The sequence below is a fragment of the Tetranychus urticae genome, chromosome 2, assembly GCF_039701765.1.
Source record: "Tetranychus urticae isolate SD_2017Ah chromosome 2, NJAU_TeUrti_SD_1.0, whole genome shotgun sequence".
Taxonomy (NCBI): Eukaryota; Metazoa; Arthropoda; class Arachnida; order Trombidiformes; family Tetranychidae; genus Tetranychus; species Tetranychus urticae.
In genome coordinates, this window is record NC_142959.1 from 14634428 (window position 1) to 14653040 (window position 18613).

Here is an 18613-nt window from a genome sequence, read left to right on the forward strand (position 1 = left end):
TTTCAAGCAAGTTTGATTATCTGTGTATAAACTGTACTTTTGCTTTATATTTCAGTTTTTAAACAACGTTGCCTAAGTTCGAAGATGAGATAAGTCGTTTGATTGCATACATTTTCCAAGATACTGAGAAAACCAGTCGGAATCTAGTTTACTTAAAATGAACAATATTTAAAATCTTAATCCAACTAAGCAAGTACCCAAGTAAGATTCAATCCTCCATCAATTTCAGTTGTTTGTGGGCATCGACAAGGAGACAAACTGGAGTAGAGCTGATAAAAGGTTGATGAGAGGACAATCAATGAAATTAAGGCTAATTGATTCCTTTTAGGAACGAGGTAAAACTAAAGAGTTTATTAACAAAAGTTGTTAGCTGGTTTATTTTGCGAATGCAATCAGCATATTTTACGCGCCATCAACAATAATCATGTTATCAAATCAAAACTTTTGTTCAGTTTTGTTCATCAAATTCACTTTACAAAGTTTGATTCTTAATAATCAAGAAGAAAAATTGAAGATTTGCAAATTTTCAGTAGAATGACTTTCATTGTTGACTTTATTTGCTGATTGCCCCCTGTTTGTGCTTGGACTGTGCATACAATATTCCAAGCTTATAAATGAATTGATGATTTAGGTGCTAGTAAAGCTACTCCGTTACACAGATGAGAGTGAATAAAGTATCTAACTGATCATGTTTGTAACCAGAAATGTGCATCAAACTCGCAGACTCGAACATTGAGAGAAAAGTTGTGAGACAGTTGAATTGGTAATTGCAGTCAGAAGTTGTTGTACTCTTGTTTTTAACACTACAACAGGATCACCAATAGAAAAATGTAAGCTAACATGTAAGTTTGATTATTTATAATCATGTACGTCAATGTAACCCTTTCCTTTTGGTTTGATACAAACGCGACCAGCACCATCACCACTAACAGTAACAACAACAGCAATACCAATTATGTCAACAGTGATGAAATTTACATACCATTGGTACCGTCCAGCGGATTATTTAATCCATCAAGTTACCTTTTATCAAGTGTTGATAATGATGTAAATAATGATCCATACAATTCATCCATTTCTTCCGTTATCAATTTGCATGGTCAAATTAATGGTAACACTTCCAATGAACTGTTTGACAGTTCATTGCACCCAAAACCGGAAAAAGTTTACTGGGCTTTGTGGCTTGTGATACTTCCCTTTTTAGCCGTTTTCGGCAACATTCTTGTTATACTCAGTGTTTATCGAGAAAAATCACTCCAAACGGTTACAAATTATTTCATTGTGAGCCTTGCTTTTGCTGATCTTCTTGTTGCAGGAGTTGTTATGCCTTTTGCAGTCTACTATTTGGTAAGTCTTAACATCAGTCTTGTAATTTTGTATAACAAAGTGTTCATTTGTGGTGAATAATGAAACGTAAAAATCGTTCAAAATCACTCGACAACTTGTATTCACAGATAAATTGACAATTCATGTTTCCCCTCTTGACTGGATTACTGAGATTCAAGCAAACTCCCTGCTAAGAATAACAAGAAAATTTGTATTCCCACGTTTTATTCATACAATTGACTTGGCATTTGGTTTAGATTCACATTTATTATTTCAAGAGTAAAATCCGTTCTTTCGATTGAGGTAAACTTTCATTGTGTCGATTGATTGGAAAGTTAATTTTGTCCATAATCAATTGAATTGATTGTAAGGAAAACTGATTCAATCAATATTAATGATTGACAGAAGGAAAAGTTTAATAATAACTTTATTTGCGATGAAATGCTTTTTTCTGCTGCTCAACAAATTGAACTTTCACTTGTTATTCAAGTGTGAATGCTTAGAGTCTATCACGAAACACTTGAAAATTCAATTAAATTGGCCAAAAATAATGAAAGCAAAAGAAGTGAAGAAGAAGCAAAAATCGAAAACAAATGAAACTCGAAAAGCAATTGAAAAGTGGAAAGCTTTTTATAATAACGGTTAGTAAATCTCATAGTAACTCTTCGTCTGCAAATAGCAACAAAATTAACCATCAATTATCATGAAACAATCAATGTCCAATAATTATCTATGAATCATCTCGACAAAAATAGAGAGATTTTCAATTTAATCGACAGAATTTTGTTGAAATCTTTTCAATTTCATGTTTGCAAGTCACCAATTCTTGATAAAAGTTTCAATAAAGACTCTGAACTGAAACTGAAACTGAAAGAAAAAGTGAAATTCGAACAAAAAAACAAGTTGATTCAATTTGATATTTAAATTATTTAGTCGAGTATGCATAATATATTATGTATATACACTGAATACTATTGAACATGAACCATATATTGAACAGATTGAGAAAAAAGAACAAAAATCTTTCGATTTACCCTTTCTTTTCTGTTTCAATTGAATATTGAGAAAGGCAAAAGTTATTTGTATTGTGTGATGAAGATAATGATGATGATAAATAGGAATACCTCATGTATCAGGAAAGATGAAAAAGTTCATTGATTAGATTTTACACTTTCATTTCTCATTGTTGTCTTTATGAAAACGTTGGAAGGAAAGGAGTGAAAAAAGAAGGAAAAAAAGGCGAAAAGAGATTCATGAAAAAGTCTCGAGTCTATGTTTAGCATAATGATAAATACAATAATGAAATGAAGTTTACATGAAAGATTAACTAACAAATGAATCCATTAATCTTGATTTGATTAATGATGGTTGATGATTTAAAATATACTTGATTCACTTTTATTCACTCCTTTGACCATTTATTTCTGTTGTTTTAATTTGATCAACTTTAATGATTGTTCACGTTCAATGTTTGTTTCAAAAATGCAACACTTGAAGTTGAACTGACGAACACAAAGTAATGAAAAAAGTTTTTCAACTTTTCGCTGTTGAACCCTTTTCTCCCAGTAGTGCAAATGTATTGCTTCAAGACTGACAATCAATATGCAACCTTTGATTATCTAATGAATTGAGCAAACAATAAGCTTGATGTGATGATATCATCTAAAAATAAACTTGAATGTCGACAGTAAAGGAAACATAATGTATTGATAGAAATGGGAATCAACATGAAGATGGATAAGATGAAAAGGAATGTTAATGATTCAATGGAGGGAATGATAAAGATGATAATGATAATAATGATGATAAAGCTTAAGGTAATCAAAAGATGATGATGATGGAAAATGGGATGAATGAAAAACTTATTTCTCTCTCTCTCACTATATTCTTATTTTTGCATTTTCGTTGGGAATTAAATGTTGGAATGAAAAGAAAATAATGGAATGCTCATTGGAAAATAAGTCGAGTTTGGTGATCTTTTTTTGATCTCATGCACAGTTCTTGGTTAAAGTTAAATTAATGATTGAACAAAAGTAGAGTGAAAACTATCTCGACTGTTTAGAGATGACAATAAACAGTTTACTAACATTAATCTTTGACACAATTAACGTTCATTGTAAAGAAAATTTTCCTTTTTCTTTTGTTTTCCTTTATTTCCATTTGATTTGAATAAAGATTCATTTTGAGCAATTTTGATTAGGAAAAAAAGTTGACTTTTAATGCTTTCTCACATTGGCAAGTAAAAGCAAACTAAATGATCGTCAAAATTCAAGAGTGAAAAATAATCTAATTTAATATTCATATCAACTTAAATAGTCTTTTGCAAAAAAGTAAAAAATGAAAAAAAATGAAAAATGAAAAATTCTATTTTTGTCACATTCAGTGTCTGAATACACTGTAACTTGTTTAATTAACTTTATCACGTTAATTACAACCCATTTCAAGTCAACTACAAAACTTGTACGAGTGAAACATTAGTACACTTTTGGTTATCAATGAAGAGCTCTACAATTTATTGGAAAGAAAAAAATTCCAGATAAAATTAATGACGAATAGGATACGAAATCTCACAATTTAATGAAATTCTATCTAAAACACAAAATATAAGGATGAGGACCAAAATGGCCTGAATCAGATTTTTTCGAACTATTTTTTAGATGTAAAATGACATGAGAAACAAGATAGTGAACAAGTTTTTTATATTCCAGTATATTCAAGTCTTTTTCGTGAAAATGACCTTTTTTGCTGTGATAAAAATCATTTTAGATCAAACTCATCACGTTGGTCATGAATATGAAATCGGTTTTTCAGTACAAAATTTCAACGCTCGAATAACTAGAAAAAAACATAAAAATGAATAAAAAAGTTCTTAATAAATAAGACCATGAACGGGTTTAGCACAGTGTGTGAAGGCTAATAGAAACTACATTTTATCATGGATTATCAAAATCACTTTTTTTGACTCCATTTATTCATTCTGTAAAACATTCTTGAGTTGGGCTGTTAACTTCGTTTTATGAAAAACGTTGAAAATCGAAATCCAAGGTTTTTTTTTTATTTTCTCTCGAGTTTTAGAAGTAAATAGATTGCTTTTTGAGCTCAGCGTCACAATTCAGGTGAGTAAACTTGTCTAAATAATGCAAAATAATCTATCCCATCTTTCCTATTCTTTGCGTCTTCGTCCTTCGAATTTTGAGTGAAGAGAAAAGATAATCAACTATTTTTCCTGGGTCGAGTTTCAATTCATTACTCAACTTGGTGTTTACATTCTACGAAAAGGTCACTTTTGCATATTCAATTGAGAAGCAAACGAAGATGAAGCGTCTACTCAAGTCTGGTATTTCAAGTTGCTCTTGACAAGGTTCATGGTAATGAGTTTGAAACTCACTGGTAAACTTTTGCCGAGTTAACATAATGAATGATGGAATCCAAATGATGGTAACCTTGAAAGTTTTGGCTTTTTCAGTGTCTAACAATGAATAAGAAAGATTCTTAATAGCAATATTAATATTATCAATCAAAGTATTTCAATTGTTGACACAATTCACTTTATTTATTCGGCAACTGCTGGAAGCAACGAGAAGAAAAGCCATGATAAATGCTTTCACTTTTCTTTCCCTTTTCACTCTCTTTCAATTTCATCATTTTTTTCTTTCTTTCCAATTTCAATTTGAATATATCTTTCAGCTTTATTCTTGTGGATAACTTTTGATTTGTTTTCATCTTTTTTCTCTTTTTCCTCTCTTCTTTTCAACTTTTCAAAAGTTTTTCCTCTCTTCTCTCGCCAGTTTTGATCATTCATTTCTCCATGTACATGAATCGGTTGAAGCATGTGTGTGACTAAGTGTCTGCCTATTGAAGTTATTAATGCCTTTTACCTTTCCTTCCCTGTGAATGTTGAATATTTTTCTTGTGTGTGTTGCAAGTAAAAAAGAAGAAGAGTGATAAACTTTTTTCTTCTTTTCTCTCGTTTTTCAAAGAAAAGTTTGAGAAGGCAAAAAGTGTGTGTAAAGATTAAAATTGCGAGAAAAAGATGCTGATTTTGATGAATTTTGGTAAAAGATGAAATCTTTTGTCAAAAGCCTGACGGCAAACTTTTACCAACTCCAACAACTCTAATACATATCATTATCGTATAAGAGTTTACTTTATTTATATATTCTTAGCAAGTTCAAACAACCTTCAGCAACTCGAGTTTTCATATTTTTTTATTCAACAATTTTCTACTCCAGCAAGTTGCAAGTCTAAAATTGAATAAAAACTGTTGAATCAAAGGTAACAAAACGAAAATTTGTATTCAACGATCCGACAATGAAAAAGATTTCAATATTTTCGCAATTATTTTGAGAAAGTCAAAGTTGATCAACATTTCAGAATCTGGATTTTAGTTGAAGGCATCAATTAAAAAGCCAACCATGAAAAGGGAAGAAAGTAAAATGGAAAGAAAATAAAAATTTTCGTCAACCAACATGATCGATTGAGAATGGAAGTCCATTTATCAAGAATCACCATTATGTACATCTTTACATATGAACAGATGAATGTTTACTTTATATCCTAAGGGAGATGATAGTTTCATCTCTTATAAATCCAATATCATACATAATGTCAAACATTATTTGAATGAGATTGAACGAGATTCGATGAGATAGGAATGAAAGGAAAGAAAGAAAAGGAAAAGGTTGTGAGGCAAGAAAATTCTGGTTACAAGTTGGTCTCGAGTTTAACTCTGTTTTTGCTCATCAAAATAGCGATGTTTTTATCTCATCAAATCTTTTCTTTATTATGATGTATTATTTGAAATGAAGAGGAAAATCGAGATAACATTTCATTCTGCATTCCACAGTTGAGTTCCTCTTTTTTTCTTCTTCTCCTCACCTTATTCACAATTATTCTGTTGTCGACTAAATTTGGTAATCGACCAACTTGATCAGAATTCATTTTGGTTTTGCCTTCTTCACCTTCACTTTCATTGACAATTTTGACCAAGAAATAAAGGAAAGGCAACAACATGATGGATAACAAAGTGTGTCACGAGAGAAAAGATAAAAAAAGGAAAAAATATGAATGTTAGATTGATGAACTGAGTAAAGACGGAAGAGAAAAATTCTTTTGATAAGTTTCATGGCTTTCGTAAAGTCAATTTATTCTTGCAATTTCTCCGTTCTTTTCAAAATTTGATCAGTTCTATCCAACTTTGTATAGACAAGAAAAGTTTGAAGGTGAAAATTGATCAAAGAGTTGAACTTGGAGTTAACGAATTTTCCATTTATTGGAGTTTTCTCGTTTTTTGCAACTTTTCATGATTATTAAGTTATGAATTTTTGAGTTCAAAGTTTAATGAAATCAGGTGAAAGTGTGAACATTTACAAGTTTAATCAACTTTTGCTATCAATATGTTTTACATTGGATTATTGTAAGAACTTTTAATATCTTTTTATTTTCGTTGTTCATTGAAAGTTGAACAATGAATTTCCCCAGTTGAATAGAGTCCATTTAGAAGGTATAAAAGGTGAGGATAGAAAATAATTGAAAATTTTCTGCGCTCCTTTTTTTCTCTTCTCAGCTTTTCTTTTCAATTTCATTCTTTTCCTAAACAAAATGATTACTTGAGGATAGCATAACAGGGAGTTGAAATTTCCACACCCTTTTAATCATCATTTTTTCTCACCATCAAGAAACAATACAAACTTGATCGACTTTCCAAAACATTAACAATTGATATTGATTAACATTATCGTTTCTTCGCGTTTCATTATCCAAGCAAAAATGGAAGCTGAGTAAAGTTTTTCTCCACTTTCATTTGGTCTTTTCTTGTTTGGTCAGTTTTTTTGTTCGATTAATTTCTTTTCAATAAATCAAAATGAAAATGAAAAATGATTCCGATTGTCATGCAGGTTGAGATTAAAGAAGTTTAAAATTTTGCTCAAAATTCTGTTGGTCAAGTAGAGCAAAACATGTTATCAAGCATAAAGATTTTGCAGAATTGATTATTAAATGCAAACTTTGCAAAAGTTGAAATTGAAAGAAGAAAAAAAAGAAGAAAAAAAAGTCGAATCTGAGAATTGAATTGAGCTGAGGAAAGGATAAAACTTGAGGTATGTTCAATTGATGGTATGAGTTTCATGGTAAGAAGAAGGTTGGAAATGTTGATAATGATGATGAGGATAGGAAGTAGAGCAAGTTGAACAGGAAAGTGAAGAGAAGAGTGGAGAAGAAGAAGAAAAAAGATGAAACAATTTTTTTACTCTTTTAGGTTGGAAAATAATTGAAAAGAAGTTGAAGAAAAGATGATGACAATGATGATGATAGTGATGCCATTGTCAGTAAACTGACTTGTTGCTGCTCCTGTCAAGGTTACATATTATCATCACTATTCCGTCTACTTCATGTTTCACTCTTTTCCCACTTCTTCTGCATCTACTTATTACAATGTTTTTCTCCTCGATTCCTTTACTCTTCTTCCCTTCCCTTTTTCACCATCAAATTTTTGCCTTCATTTTCACTTGCATCTGATACTGAAACCTCATCTTCAATCTTTTTCCCTTTCTCTTGTGTGGCTAAAAAAGATATCAAAATACTTTTCAAATTGCTTTACTTTCTCCTTCTCCGCCTTTTCATCTGCTATCAACCTTTTTTCACTTTCATCTTGTTCCTTCACCATTCCAGGTTCAACTTTTTTTTCCTCTTGCCTTCAGTTTTCAATTCACATACTTTTCACTCAACCGTTTCATTGACTTAATTAATAATTGCAATTTATTCAACGTTCATCATGGAATTATCTGGTAAACTTGGTTGGTGGAAAAAAAGTTAAGAAATATTTCTTCTTATTCCAAGATCGTGATTGCAATACTTATCGCAAACTCATTTTATCCGCACTTTTCCTTCTCTCTCTCACTCTACTACCAATTGCAATTTCATACCTCTTATTGTCTCTAGTTTATCACTGTCATTATCATCATGATCATTTCAAGAATTTCTTATGTTTCAATCATTATGATTGGAGAAAAGAAAAAGAAGATGAAAAATTGATTGATTCCATTTTCATTTCGCCTTCTTTTTTTCAAGTTCAACTCAATCTGTTTTTACTGTTGAATTTTTCATGAACTTGTTACTTTCCTCAGTTCATCTTAAATTGACTCATATTAGCTCAAATTTTATCACATTAACACATCAAGTGTCTAATAACTGATAATAACAGAGTAACCAGTAATAAACAATGGAGCTTATCCATCAACAAAATGATATTGGAAATGAAAATTAAGAACAAAGTTGGTTTAACAAATAGACATGAGCTTTGGATACAATATTTATTGCTTTTTGTTTCACTTGAATATCTTTTTCTATTCTTTCCATCAATACTAGCATGATAAACTTGAACCTTTTAAAGAAATAAAATAAAATAATAAATATCGAAAAGGTAGAAGAAAGCAAAAAATGAAAATCCAAACCAATTCAATGAATAGATAAAATGATATATTATTTAACAGTAAAAGGTTTAACTTTCAATATCATCATCATTGTTAATATTCTGGCAAAGTTTTTTTTTACCTTTAACAAATGGTACAATAAAAAAGGCGCAAAAATAATATTTCATGATAATCAACATTCAAAGCACAGAGTTTGTGTTAACCTTTTCACGGTTCCTTGAAAACTGACTTCTAAACAATTTTTAGCATGATATGTTATATTTCGTTATCAACTTGTGATTGCAAGGTGCAAAGTTAATCAGTTTTTTGGCCATTTTTTTCAAAATTTCAATTCGAATCAAATGACCGAAAACTTCTAAAAAATATTTCACAATTGAGATTAACGATTATTCAAGATAAAAATCAAGAAACAAAATTCAAGCCTATTGACTTAATGTTACAAGTTTTTGCTGGGAGGTTTTACTGGAGTAGTAAATGTTTACATGGAAGATACAAAATCTTTCTGGGTTCCACCAAGCAAATGCAACAATATTCACGATCAGTTTTATGTTTGCTCAACGTTGAAAAGACGATCGAGTAAAAAATCTGTGTATAAAAGATGGACACATTGGATCATTACCACGAAAAGCCAACGAACGGAAAACGCATTGAACGATATTTTGATAACAAAGTTTTTCTATTACTAATACTGGGAGTTATGACTGGGAGTCAATATTTGGTCTGCTAAGAATGCTCAATGAGACTGTTGAAGGTGCAATGTTACTCAGTTTCTCGGTCATTCTTCTGAATTCCAATTCATAATTTTCGAATCAAATGACCGAGAACTTCAGAAAAATATTTCACAATTGAGATTAAAGATTATGCATGATGAAAATCAAAAAAGAGATTCAAGCCTATTTACTGTTATTGGTTTTTTTCTGGGAGTTCTTACTGGAAGTTTTGACTGGGAGTACATTTTTGGTTTGCTGACTAAGAGTGTTGATTGAAACTGTTGACTGAGATTTGAGACTCAATTCATGAAACTTTGAATCAATGTATTTACATCTGTCTTTTATAATGAATAACTCTAACTTGAAAAATGACTCTAACTGTTAAGTCTTTTTCCTCTTTGAACAATGTCATTATAAATGACGAGCATTATCAGCGGTTATAATACCTCAAGTAAAGTGTATTACCTTTTGGTTTTGCTCTTTTCAAAAAGTAAAAGAAGAACCTTTTTCTTCTCTATCATGAAATTGATAAGTTTACTTTTTCCTCATCTTCACCCACCTTTTTTCCCACTCTTTCTTTTAGGTTTCAAGGGAAAAGGTGAAAAGTGCATAAAAAGGGGGAAAAAATGAAACGAAACTGGCAACAAAAATAAAAGTAGAGAATCATTTTATTTTACATTTTCAAATGATCATCTTTGCCATTTTTCAGTTGAAAAAGATTAATTCTTTGAAAAAAGGGAAGTAAAAAAGAAGCGGATTGTAGCAACACATTCATCTATTTTCTGCTTTTCATCATTTTTTTCTCATCAACCTTTTCTTTTGCTTATGGATTTTACAGGCAACCAGAAGAAGCAACAACAAAAAATGTACTTCAACCCAATGACCTGAAATGTAAAGAGTAACATTTTCCACTTGAAAATGGATATCTAATAATCTTACCTTTCTTTCTGGTTCCATCAATTGAAATGTTTACTCCTTTACTTTTCAGCTTATTTTCATCCTTTGTTCATCAACTTTTTAATATGCAAACCATTTCACTTTTTTTACAACACTTTTACCGGAATAAAATTTGTTTCATTTACAATAACATTATCAACAATCTTATTGTAAACATTACAACTCTTTTGATTTGAACGAAAGGGAAGGAAAAGAGAAAAGAAAAAACGAAATCTCAAATATTAGTTTTCACCAGACTTTCCTTTATCTGTGCATTTCATTATGCCAATCGTAATGCTTGTTTACATGTTTACATGAAAGGCAAATCTTTTTACAAGCATTTAATTTTCGCAACGAATCCAACGGAAAGGCAAACAACGTTGCAATTCAATTTTGTCTTATTCTATTGATTCAAAAGCTTTCAAAAATTTGGAGCTCATTTTTCAAAGGCTACCAATGATAACCACTATTAACCCAAACTCAATCTAACTTATTTATAATGTAACAAAATTTTCCCTTTTTACTCACTCAAATTGAAATATTTCTTTTCCTCTTTTTTTTCTCCTTCTATCAAGTCTACAGAAGGAATATAATAACATCTCATGGAAACGATTATTTGATTTCAGAATCTCTATTCTTCCTTCTTCTTTCATTCACTTTTTTTCTATCATTGAAATGATAATATTCTGTCTTCTATTCTCTTCTCTTCTGTATTCAACTTTTCCGTGCAAAAACAAAATACGTTGGTTTATTCATTGTTTAATAATATTAAATGTGATTCTGTCAATATTGAGGAAAAGTTTTCCTTTTATTCATTTTCCTTCCTTTTTAAAGTTTTTTTTCCTCTACAAGAAACTCGCAGAGAAAAGGTAAAAAGTGAAAAGTGAAAAAAACGAAAAACAAATGTTATAATAGTATGAAAACACAGACAAAAAGCTAAAAATAAAAGACAAAAAACACAAAAAAAAATCAGCATTTGCTCTTTTCTCTTGTTAGCTTTTAGCTTCTCTTTTGCCCTTACTTGACTTTTCAAAGTGTATTAAATGTAATCAGTTTAACTGTGTTTCTGTTTTTCTTTGTATCAAGTTTTGTATTTTACACTCTGTGTGTGAACAGGTAAGATAATGTGAGATTAATGGTTGTACAAATTCAGGAGGAAACACTTGGATTGACTGGGAGTTGAGACGAGTAACTGATAAGCAACGAAATCAAACAAGTAGACTGTTGTATCGATGTAGGCGAGTTTTTTTGCGAAGTTGAGTTTCTCTTGAAATGAATTTTGTTCAAATCGATAGTTGAACTTGTAAAATTGAAGAACCATTTGGCTCTCAGTTGTGAAACTTTTATTTTCAAATCAATCTTGCTTAATGCAATTTGAGTTGAGATTTGCTTTTGATTAAATTATGAATGCAACACTTTTAGTAGGCAAAGAGGTTCACTTTTAAATGACTTCTAATTTACACTGAAAAATTTCAAGTAAACAAAATGGACTATTTTCAGATGCTTTTACACTTTGATTTGACTCTTGAAATTTTCCATTGCAATTACAAGTGTAAAATGCAATATTAATTTATCTTTATCAATTTATTCGTTAAATTGAATCAAAACTTTTCAAATTCATTAAAAGTTAACAAAACTGAATCTCAAGAGTTTTAATTCAATCTAAATTTAATACAACACTTATTAATAGTCATTGAAAATTCTGTTCTAATTGGGAACAGACGACAATCAAAATGCAAATTTCACTTCAATTTGCAGCTAACGAAATAAATGATTAGTTTGTTGACATTAATATTGAATTTTATAACTCTCAATTCTCTATTCCAATGAACAGTTTCAATTACCAGACTAGCAACAATATTTAACTTTCAATTTCCATCCTTTGATTTTTTCCAACCTTTTGATTGCTTCATTTGTTCAGACGAAAAAACATTTGCATATCTTCAAAGTCAAAGTACGATTTGCAAATAAATCATTGACTTTCATTGAGACATTTTCTTACTTTAAATTAGCCGATATCAAAAAGTCCAGTCGCTACTCTTAACCTTAGCAAATTATTTCATTTTCTCATCGTTTCATTTCTTCATCTGAAGGAACTGGCTTTGACTTGGGAAGTCGCTCCTTTGCAGCGCTTTGAATCAGTAGCAAGACAACAAAAATTTTCAAAAGATTTTCATTTGCATTGAAATCGCAATTTCATTTACCATTCTTCTCCTTTTCTGATCAACTGAAATAATATTTATCTAACAATTGTTCAAATGAAAAGACAGATTTCTTGTATATTTGAAAAAAATATTTCATTGCCTTGAAAATATTAGTTTAACCCTGAAGCTATTGAATCAATCCATAACCTTTAACTCATTATTCAACAATTAAGGTTCACTGTAAACTGAAGTTTCATTTTTTTTGCGTCACACAAAAGTTCAATGAAGAGCTTTTGTACAACAATAAATAGAGAAACTTGTAACTCTAATTAACATTGATATTGTAATAACTTGTAAAACATTTTAAAAGGGAAAACAAAAAGGTTGTCACATTGTTTGATGTTCAACATTTATACACTTTGAATAACAAGAGAGAGCAAATGTTTAACAATGTTCCCTGGATGATGAACAATGGTCCATGAAAAGTGAATAATTATGAGTAAATATGAGAAGCAGAAAGTTGACAGAAAACAAATAATGGACACAGTCAATTTTGTCCTTCTCCTGAATAGACAAAATTCTTGATGAATCAACATTTGGACAAAATTTAAAATTCATGGAATAACAATGAACCTGAACACTGCAAGAATCGACTGAACCACTAATAACAGAAAGGTGAAATTACTTTTCTTTCCTTTGCTACATTTCACTTTTGCTAAATTTAAAGTTAAACAAGAAGAAATATTTGTATTTTTTTCTCCATTTTTAATAGAAATGATAAAACTTTTATTCACTAATAGAAAGAAATATTCATATGGAATGGTGAAATGGTTCAAGTATTTCACGTATTCCTTTGTTGTGTTGCAAAAAGACAAAAAGAAATTCAAAGGAAAGGAATAAGGTTTAACATGAGAATGATAAAGAATTCTAATATTTGAGAATTTTCCTGAAACTTTTTCTTTGTTTTCATCTGCATTTTGCTTAGTCAACCACTTTTATAATATTGGTAATCTTGTTAAATAATTCAACATTTGAAAATGATTTCATCCTTTTCCATTTTCTTACATCTTTTTCCCTTTCATTTCTCATTATCATCCATTTTCAATGTTAACCAGAAAAGTTTCATGTTGATCGAAACGGCACAGATAATTACTCCAAGTACTGTTGCCCTTAAATCGAAAATAGAATTTCAATTTTTCTAATTTTTTACCTTCTTACATTTCAAAGTTTTCCTTCATTACCTTTCAACTTTATTGAAATTCAAGTTATAATAACATGTAATTCCATGTTGAGTAAACCAAGCATGTACTCACTTGGCTCATCATATTAATTGAATCTTGTTTTTCATTTACTTTTCAACTTTTTCTTTTTTCGCTTCTCAGCGAATCTTATTTTTGTGCTTCAATGGCTGAATGTTGTAAACCTTCAACTTTCTGTTTGATTAAACTAACGTTGGCATTGAGTGTCTCCGAAGACTCGCGTCCTAAGGTTGTGTTAGCAACTAGGTTGCAAAGCTTTTGTTACCACTGCTAAGACTCGATTTTTTCAACTTATCAATATGATCAGAACAAATCTATTCAGTTTTAAGTATTCTCGGTCGTCATCAATTCTCGATCGTAACTCAGTCTGGCTGAGTTAAATGTTTCGTTTTCTAAACTAGAAGTGCTTTCGAGCCGATGGTCACACAACAAGCTTGTGAATAAAGGTCAATGGATCGCGCAAGAAAATGTAAATTTTGAAAAGTTTAATCAATTAAACATTGTTCTTTGTATTGTTTCTCTAATTGAATATGATTAATGATTTTCTGCTCTTTTAAACTGGAAATTTTCTCCATTCCAATTGTTGATGGGTTAATTAAATTTGCGATGATGGAGGTTAACTTGACCATTTCAATATCCAATTAGATTTATTACCTTTTTTTGCCTTCTTTTCCCTTTTAATCAGATACAACATTTTACCTTCATTAATCAACGTAAACCCAACATGATGCAGTTTCATGATTATCAGGATACATATAAACTCTCTTTTATTCACAACCAGTTCTAATCACTGATTGATATTGACTCCATTAATTATTTGATTAATGAATTAGAGTCAGTGAAGATCATGAACGAGATCAGACATGATTGGTACCAAATATTTAATCAAAAGTCATCACTTGAGAGATTCACTAATGAAACATTCGCAATGCTCAGGTTGACCAAAGGCTGCAAGTCTAATTATTCAATGTTATTTGCTTGATAATTCATTCAATTATCATTAACATTAGTTGAACAAGAATTTCTACTCATTTCAAGTCATTCCTTCAATAATTTCATAACCATTATATTGAAATATATTGCAAGTCTGAGTAAACATAGCAAATGATAATTGTGATGAATTTGGAAAAGCAAAAGTATCTTTACTGATCAAAGAGTATTCAAGGTTTCCCATGAAAATCATCAATCTGTTTCGTTGATGCATTTAAATAAGTAAGTCAATCAGAGTACAGAATAGGAGTAAAATTGTATCAATAAGATGGTAAAGAAGAAGAAGGAAAAAGCAAAGAAAAAAAAGAATAATAAAAACAATTATTCATCGAGCAAATATGAACATTTATCAAAGATATTAGAGACTCTAAATTATTCAGTAAAGATAATGATTAGCTTTGTGCTTCAGCAAACATGATTAAATCAATTTTTTTTTCCTTTTCCCTTTACGATTGTTTTCACTTTCCTAAATAAAGATTTTCAAACAAAAACTTTACTCTCAACCTTTGCTTTACCAAAATACCTTATGACAAGTTGCTATCAACAATCTAACATCTAGTTAACCTGTTATCAACAGGGAATGAAAACTCCAAGTTTCTTGTTTAAACGTTTTGCAACTTTCATTGAATGATTGATTACATTTGGCAACATTTTGAAATGCAACCTTCAAAAGAGTAAACCTTTTTTACTCTCAATAAACATGTCGTGTTTGAGGTTTCATCAAAAGTAAAACCCAATCATGCTGAGCCATTTCAAATTGAAATGCTCCCTCAATGAATTATTTAACTTTCATTTTACTCTGAACAAGATCACATTTGCATCTTGAAAGCACTACAAATAGTCTAACTCGAATACGATTTTCAATTGTTTCCCTGTTGGTTGTAAAAATGAACTCAGACTCAGTCTTTTACACTTGGTTTTCTTTGCAGCATTCGAGGCATGAAAAGTCATGGTCAATCAAACTGTATAAATGATGGAAACTGAGAATCTTGATTGGAAAATGGATTGAATGAAAAAAGCTGAAACTCAGATTATCTGGACAACTTTACAAATGTAGTAAAATATGAGATGATGAGCCTCGAGTTGTCAATCAAAATCATTGCAAACTTTCAATCTGCTTAATGTTTCCTTATAAATCCAATAAAAGTGTACCAAACACACGAACAAAAACTGCTCTCATGTAATGAACAACATGAGGTGAGTGCAAAGTTATCAGCAAAGGATCTACTCAACAAGTACACTTGATTGTAATGAGCAATTATTTCAAGTAATAAAACTTGTTAAGAGTTGCACATGCAATTACATTTTGTTTTCATTGCAACAGGAAAAACATGAAATTACATAAAATGGCTACAAGTGACAACACATCATAATTGTAAAAGCTATTCTGAGCTCAACATTTCGTGCTATGAAAATTCAAGTTTTCCACTTTTTCTGTGAGAAAATATTCTCATACTTCGATTTCATTTTTAATTGCTTAGATCATCATTCAACATCGAAAATCACCGAAACGAACTTGCCATTACAAACTTACGCTTTCAACTCTTCAGCCGAAATTGGACAAAGACATTAATGTAATCGAAATGTATATTTTGCAATTTAACCTTTCAATCAATTTTATGAGCAACAGAAAGACCAAAATAACTGGTTCCTCTTCAATGGATAACAAATGAATTCAAAATGATGTTAAATGCATATTTTCATTCAAATTATTTCAATATTTATTCAACCATTTTACTAGAGTCAATATGAACAACATCCAAATATAACAGTAAATAAAAGCTGATGTTAACATTATCGTCACAAGCAGAAATGTAATAATTTTGGGAAATGAAAAGAAACAAAATAACTTTTCGTTTGATGAGCAACGAAAAGTCAGCCTCAACATTTCAACTCAACATCAAGTGAATCATGATTTGGCAAATGTTTTACTCGCTTGGAAAATCGGTGAAAACGAATAAAATGTTTCTTTTTAATCTGTTTTAATCTGGAAATGAACAAAACTAAACAAGTTCTCATTTTATTGTTATTTTTACATGAAAGCTATTGCTTGAAAATTATTACAAATGAGTTAATAAGGTGGCTTTAAAATGGTTTTTACAACAAATGAAGTAAAGGTGAAATTACATTTTCTAGTTTTGTTCACATTAAACTTTAATGTTCATCATCATCAACTTATTAGAGTTTATTTTGTACTAATGAAGAGTTGAACCTTTTCCCAAATTAGCCTATTATGATATTAACAGTAAATGTTGAACAATTTCAAAGCTTTTTCTCTTCAATATTCTTACAATTATTCTTGGAATATACATTTCGCTTCAGTTGCAAGTTACTTCGAAATCAGTTTATGACAAAACCTGACTTGGATTGTGAATTGGATAATTTATTGGAATTACTTTGCTAGTCTTGCAATTTAGATTCAGCAAACTTCAGAGAGCGAAATGTTGAATATTATATCAAGAGCTTTGGTTCAATGTTTCACTTTGATTACCTTCAATGGCATCGAATTGTTACTTTGTTTTGTTTTTACTTTACCTTCGATTTTGTTATGTATTTATTGCAATAATGAACATTAACTTCATCAACAAATTAAAGTCTTTTTGGTGTTTTACTCTTATTGATTATTATTGATTCTTATTCACTCGATATTTGATCAATAACCAGCTTATAAATACCACTGAATGATCCATTAAGTAGTATTGATGCCAGTATTAGTGCAAAGTTTGCTATACGGTCATGTTATTTTCCCTTTACTTTCTTTTTTATTGAAAAAAGTTAATTTTCCAAAGTAACATTGTCTCTCTCAGTTCTTGCTTTTAGCATTCTTTCATCTATTTTGCTACCTTTTACTTGAATACATTGAAATGAAAAATTTGTGTTCATTTTTGTTTCCCTCATAACGTTTACTTGATACACTTTTGTTTGTTTACAATTTTCATTCAAATTTCGTGTTTGTTTAAAGTTGGTAAACATTTTATCACAAATTAGGAAACAAAATTGTTCAAATGAACGGGTTGTTTGAGCAATTTGTTTACCAAAGGCCTTATACTGTATCAATCGTTTCAATCCAATATTCTTGCATAACAAAGTTTATTCAAATTTCATTAGACTAAATTCAGTAAATCAATGTTAGCTGGAGCTTTCAAGCATATATCTTTCAGTATTCATATGATTAACGTTCAATGCTCATTAGGCAACTTGCGTCCATCTATTTTCTATAAGCAATGTTTCGAACGAACTCTTTGGAATGGATCTGACCTAAACGTTAGAACCAATTTACATATTAAAGATCGCGCTATTCAATGGCCATCATTCAACATGGTTGAAAGCTAGAGAACAAAGTTGCGAAGTTTTCTGTTGTTTTATATCTTACCTATTGGCATATCCTTCACTATTGATTAGCTCTTGAAGTTTTTGATGCTTTTCAGCATCACCTTTCGACTCATTTACCTGAGCCATGTACCTTCGAGCAATATTTTCACAGCCATCAGTAGAAAATTTCGTTAGACATGATATGATTGAGAAGTGAAGCGACAGTTTTCATTATAACTTGTACTTGTAGCTGAGTCTTGAACGACTGTTTGATTGACAAGGAGATGACATGATAAATTGAAATGGTGATGTTTTGAAAAGAAATTTGACTTTTGATCGGAGAACCAGATACTTGTTCAATTGCCTTTTGCAACAGATTCCCAACTCTTACAAGTTTATTCACTTTATTCATATAAACTTTTCTCAAGTTTTGCTAGGAATTTGCCAAAAGAGCAAATTGATTCCGTCAAATTGAATAAAGAGCAAGAAAATTTGGAAATGTTGCA

At 30.3% G+C, this 18613-nt stretch overlaps 1 protein-coding gene across 1 annotated transcript in view; it reads left to right on the plus strand.

The window, feature by feature from the left end:
* Positions 1-778: 778 nt before the first annotated feature.
* Dop2R (dopamine D2-like receptor) overlaps positions 779-18613 on the plus strand; it is a 51251-nt gene continuing 33416 nt past the window's right edge. The window contains exon 1 of the mRNA XM_089267694.1: positions 779-1347. Within this exon, the coding sequence (XP_089123820.1) occupies positions 865-1347 (483 nt within the window). The 5' untranslated portion in view covers positions 779-864. The remainder of the gene's footprint in view (positions 1348-18613) is intronic.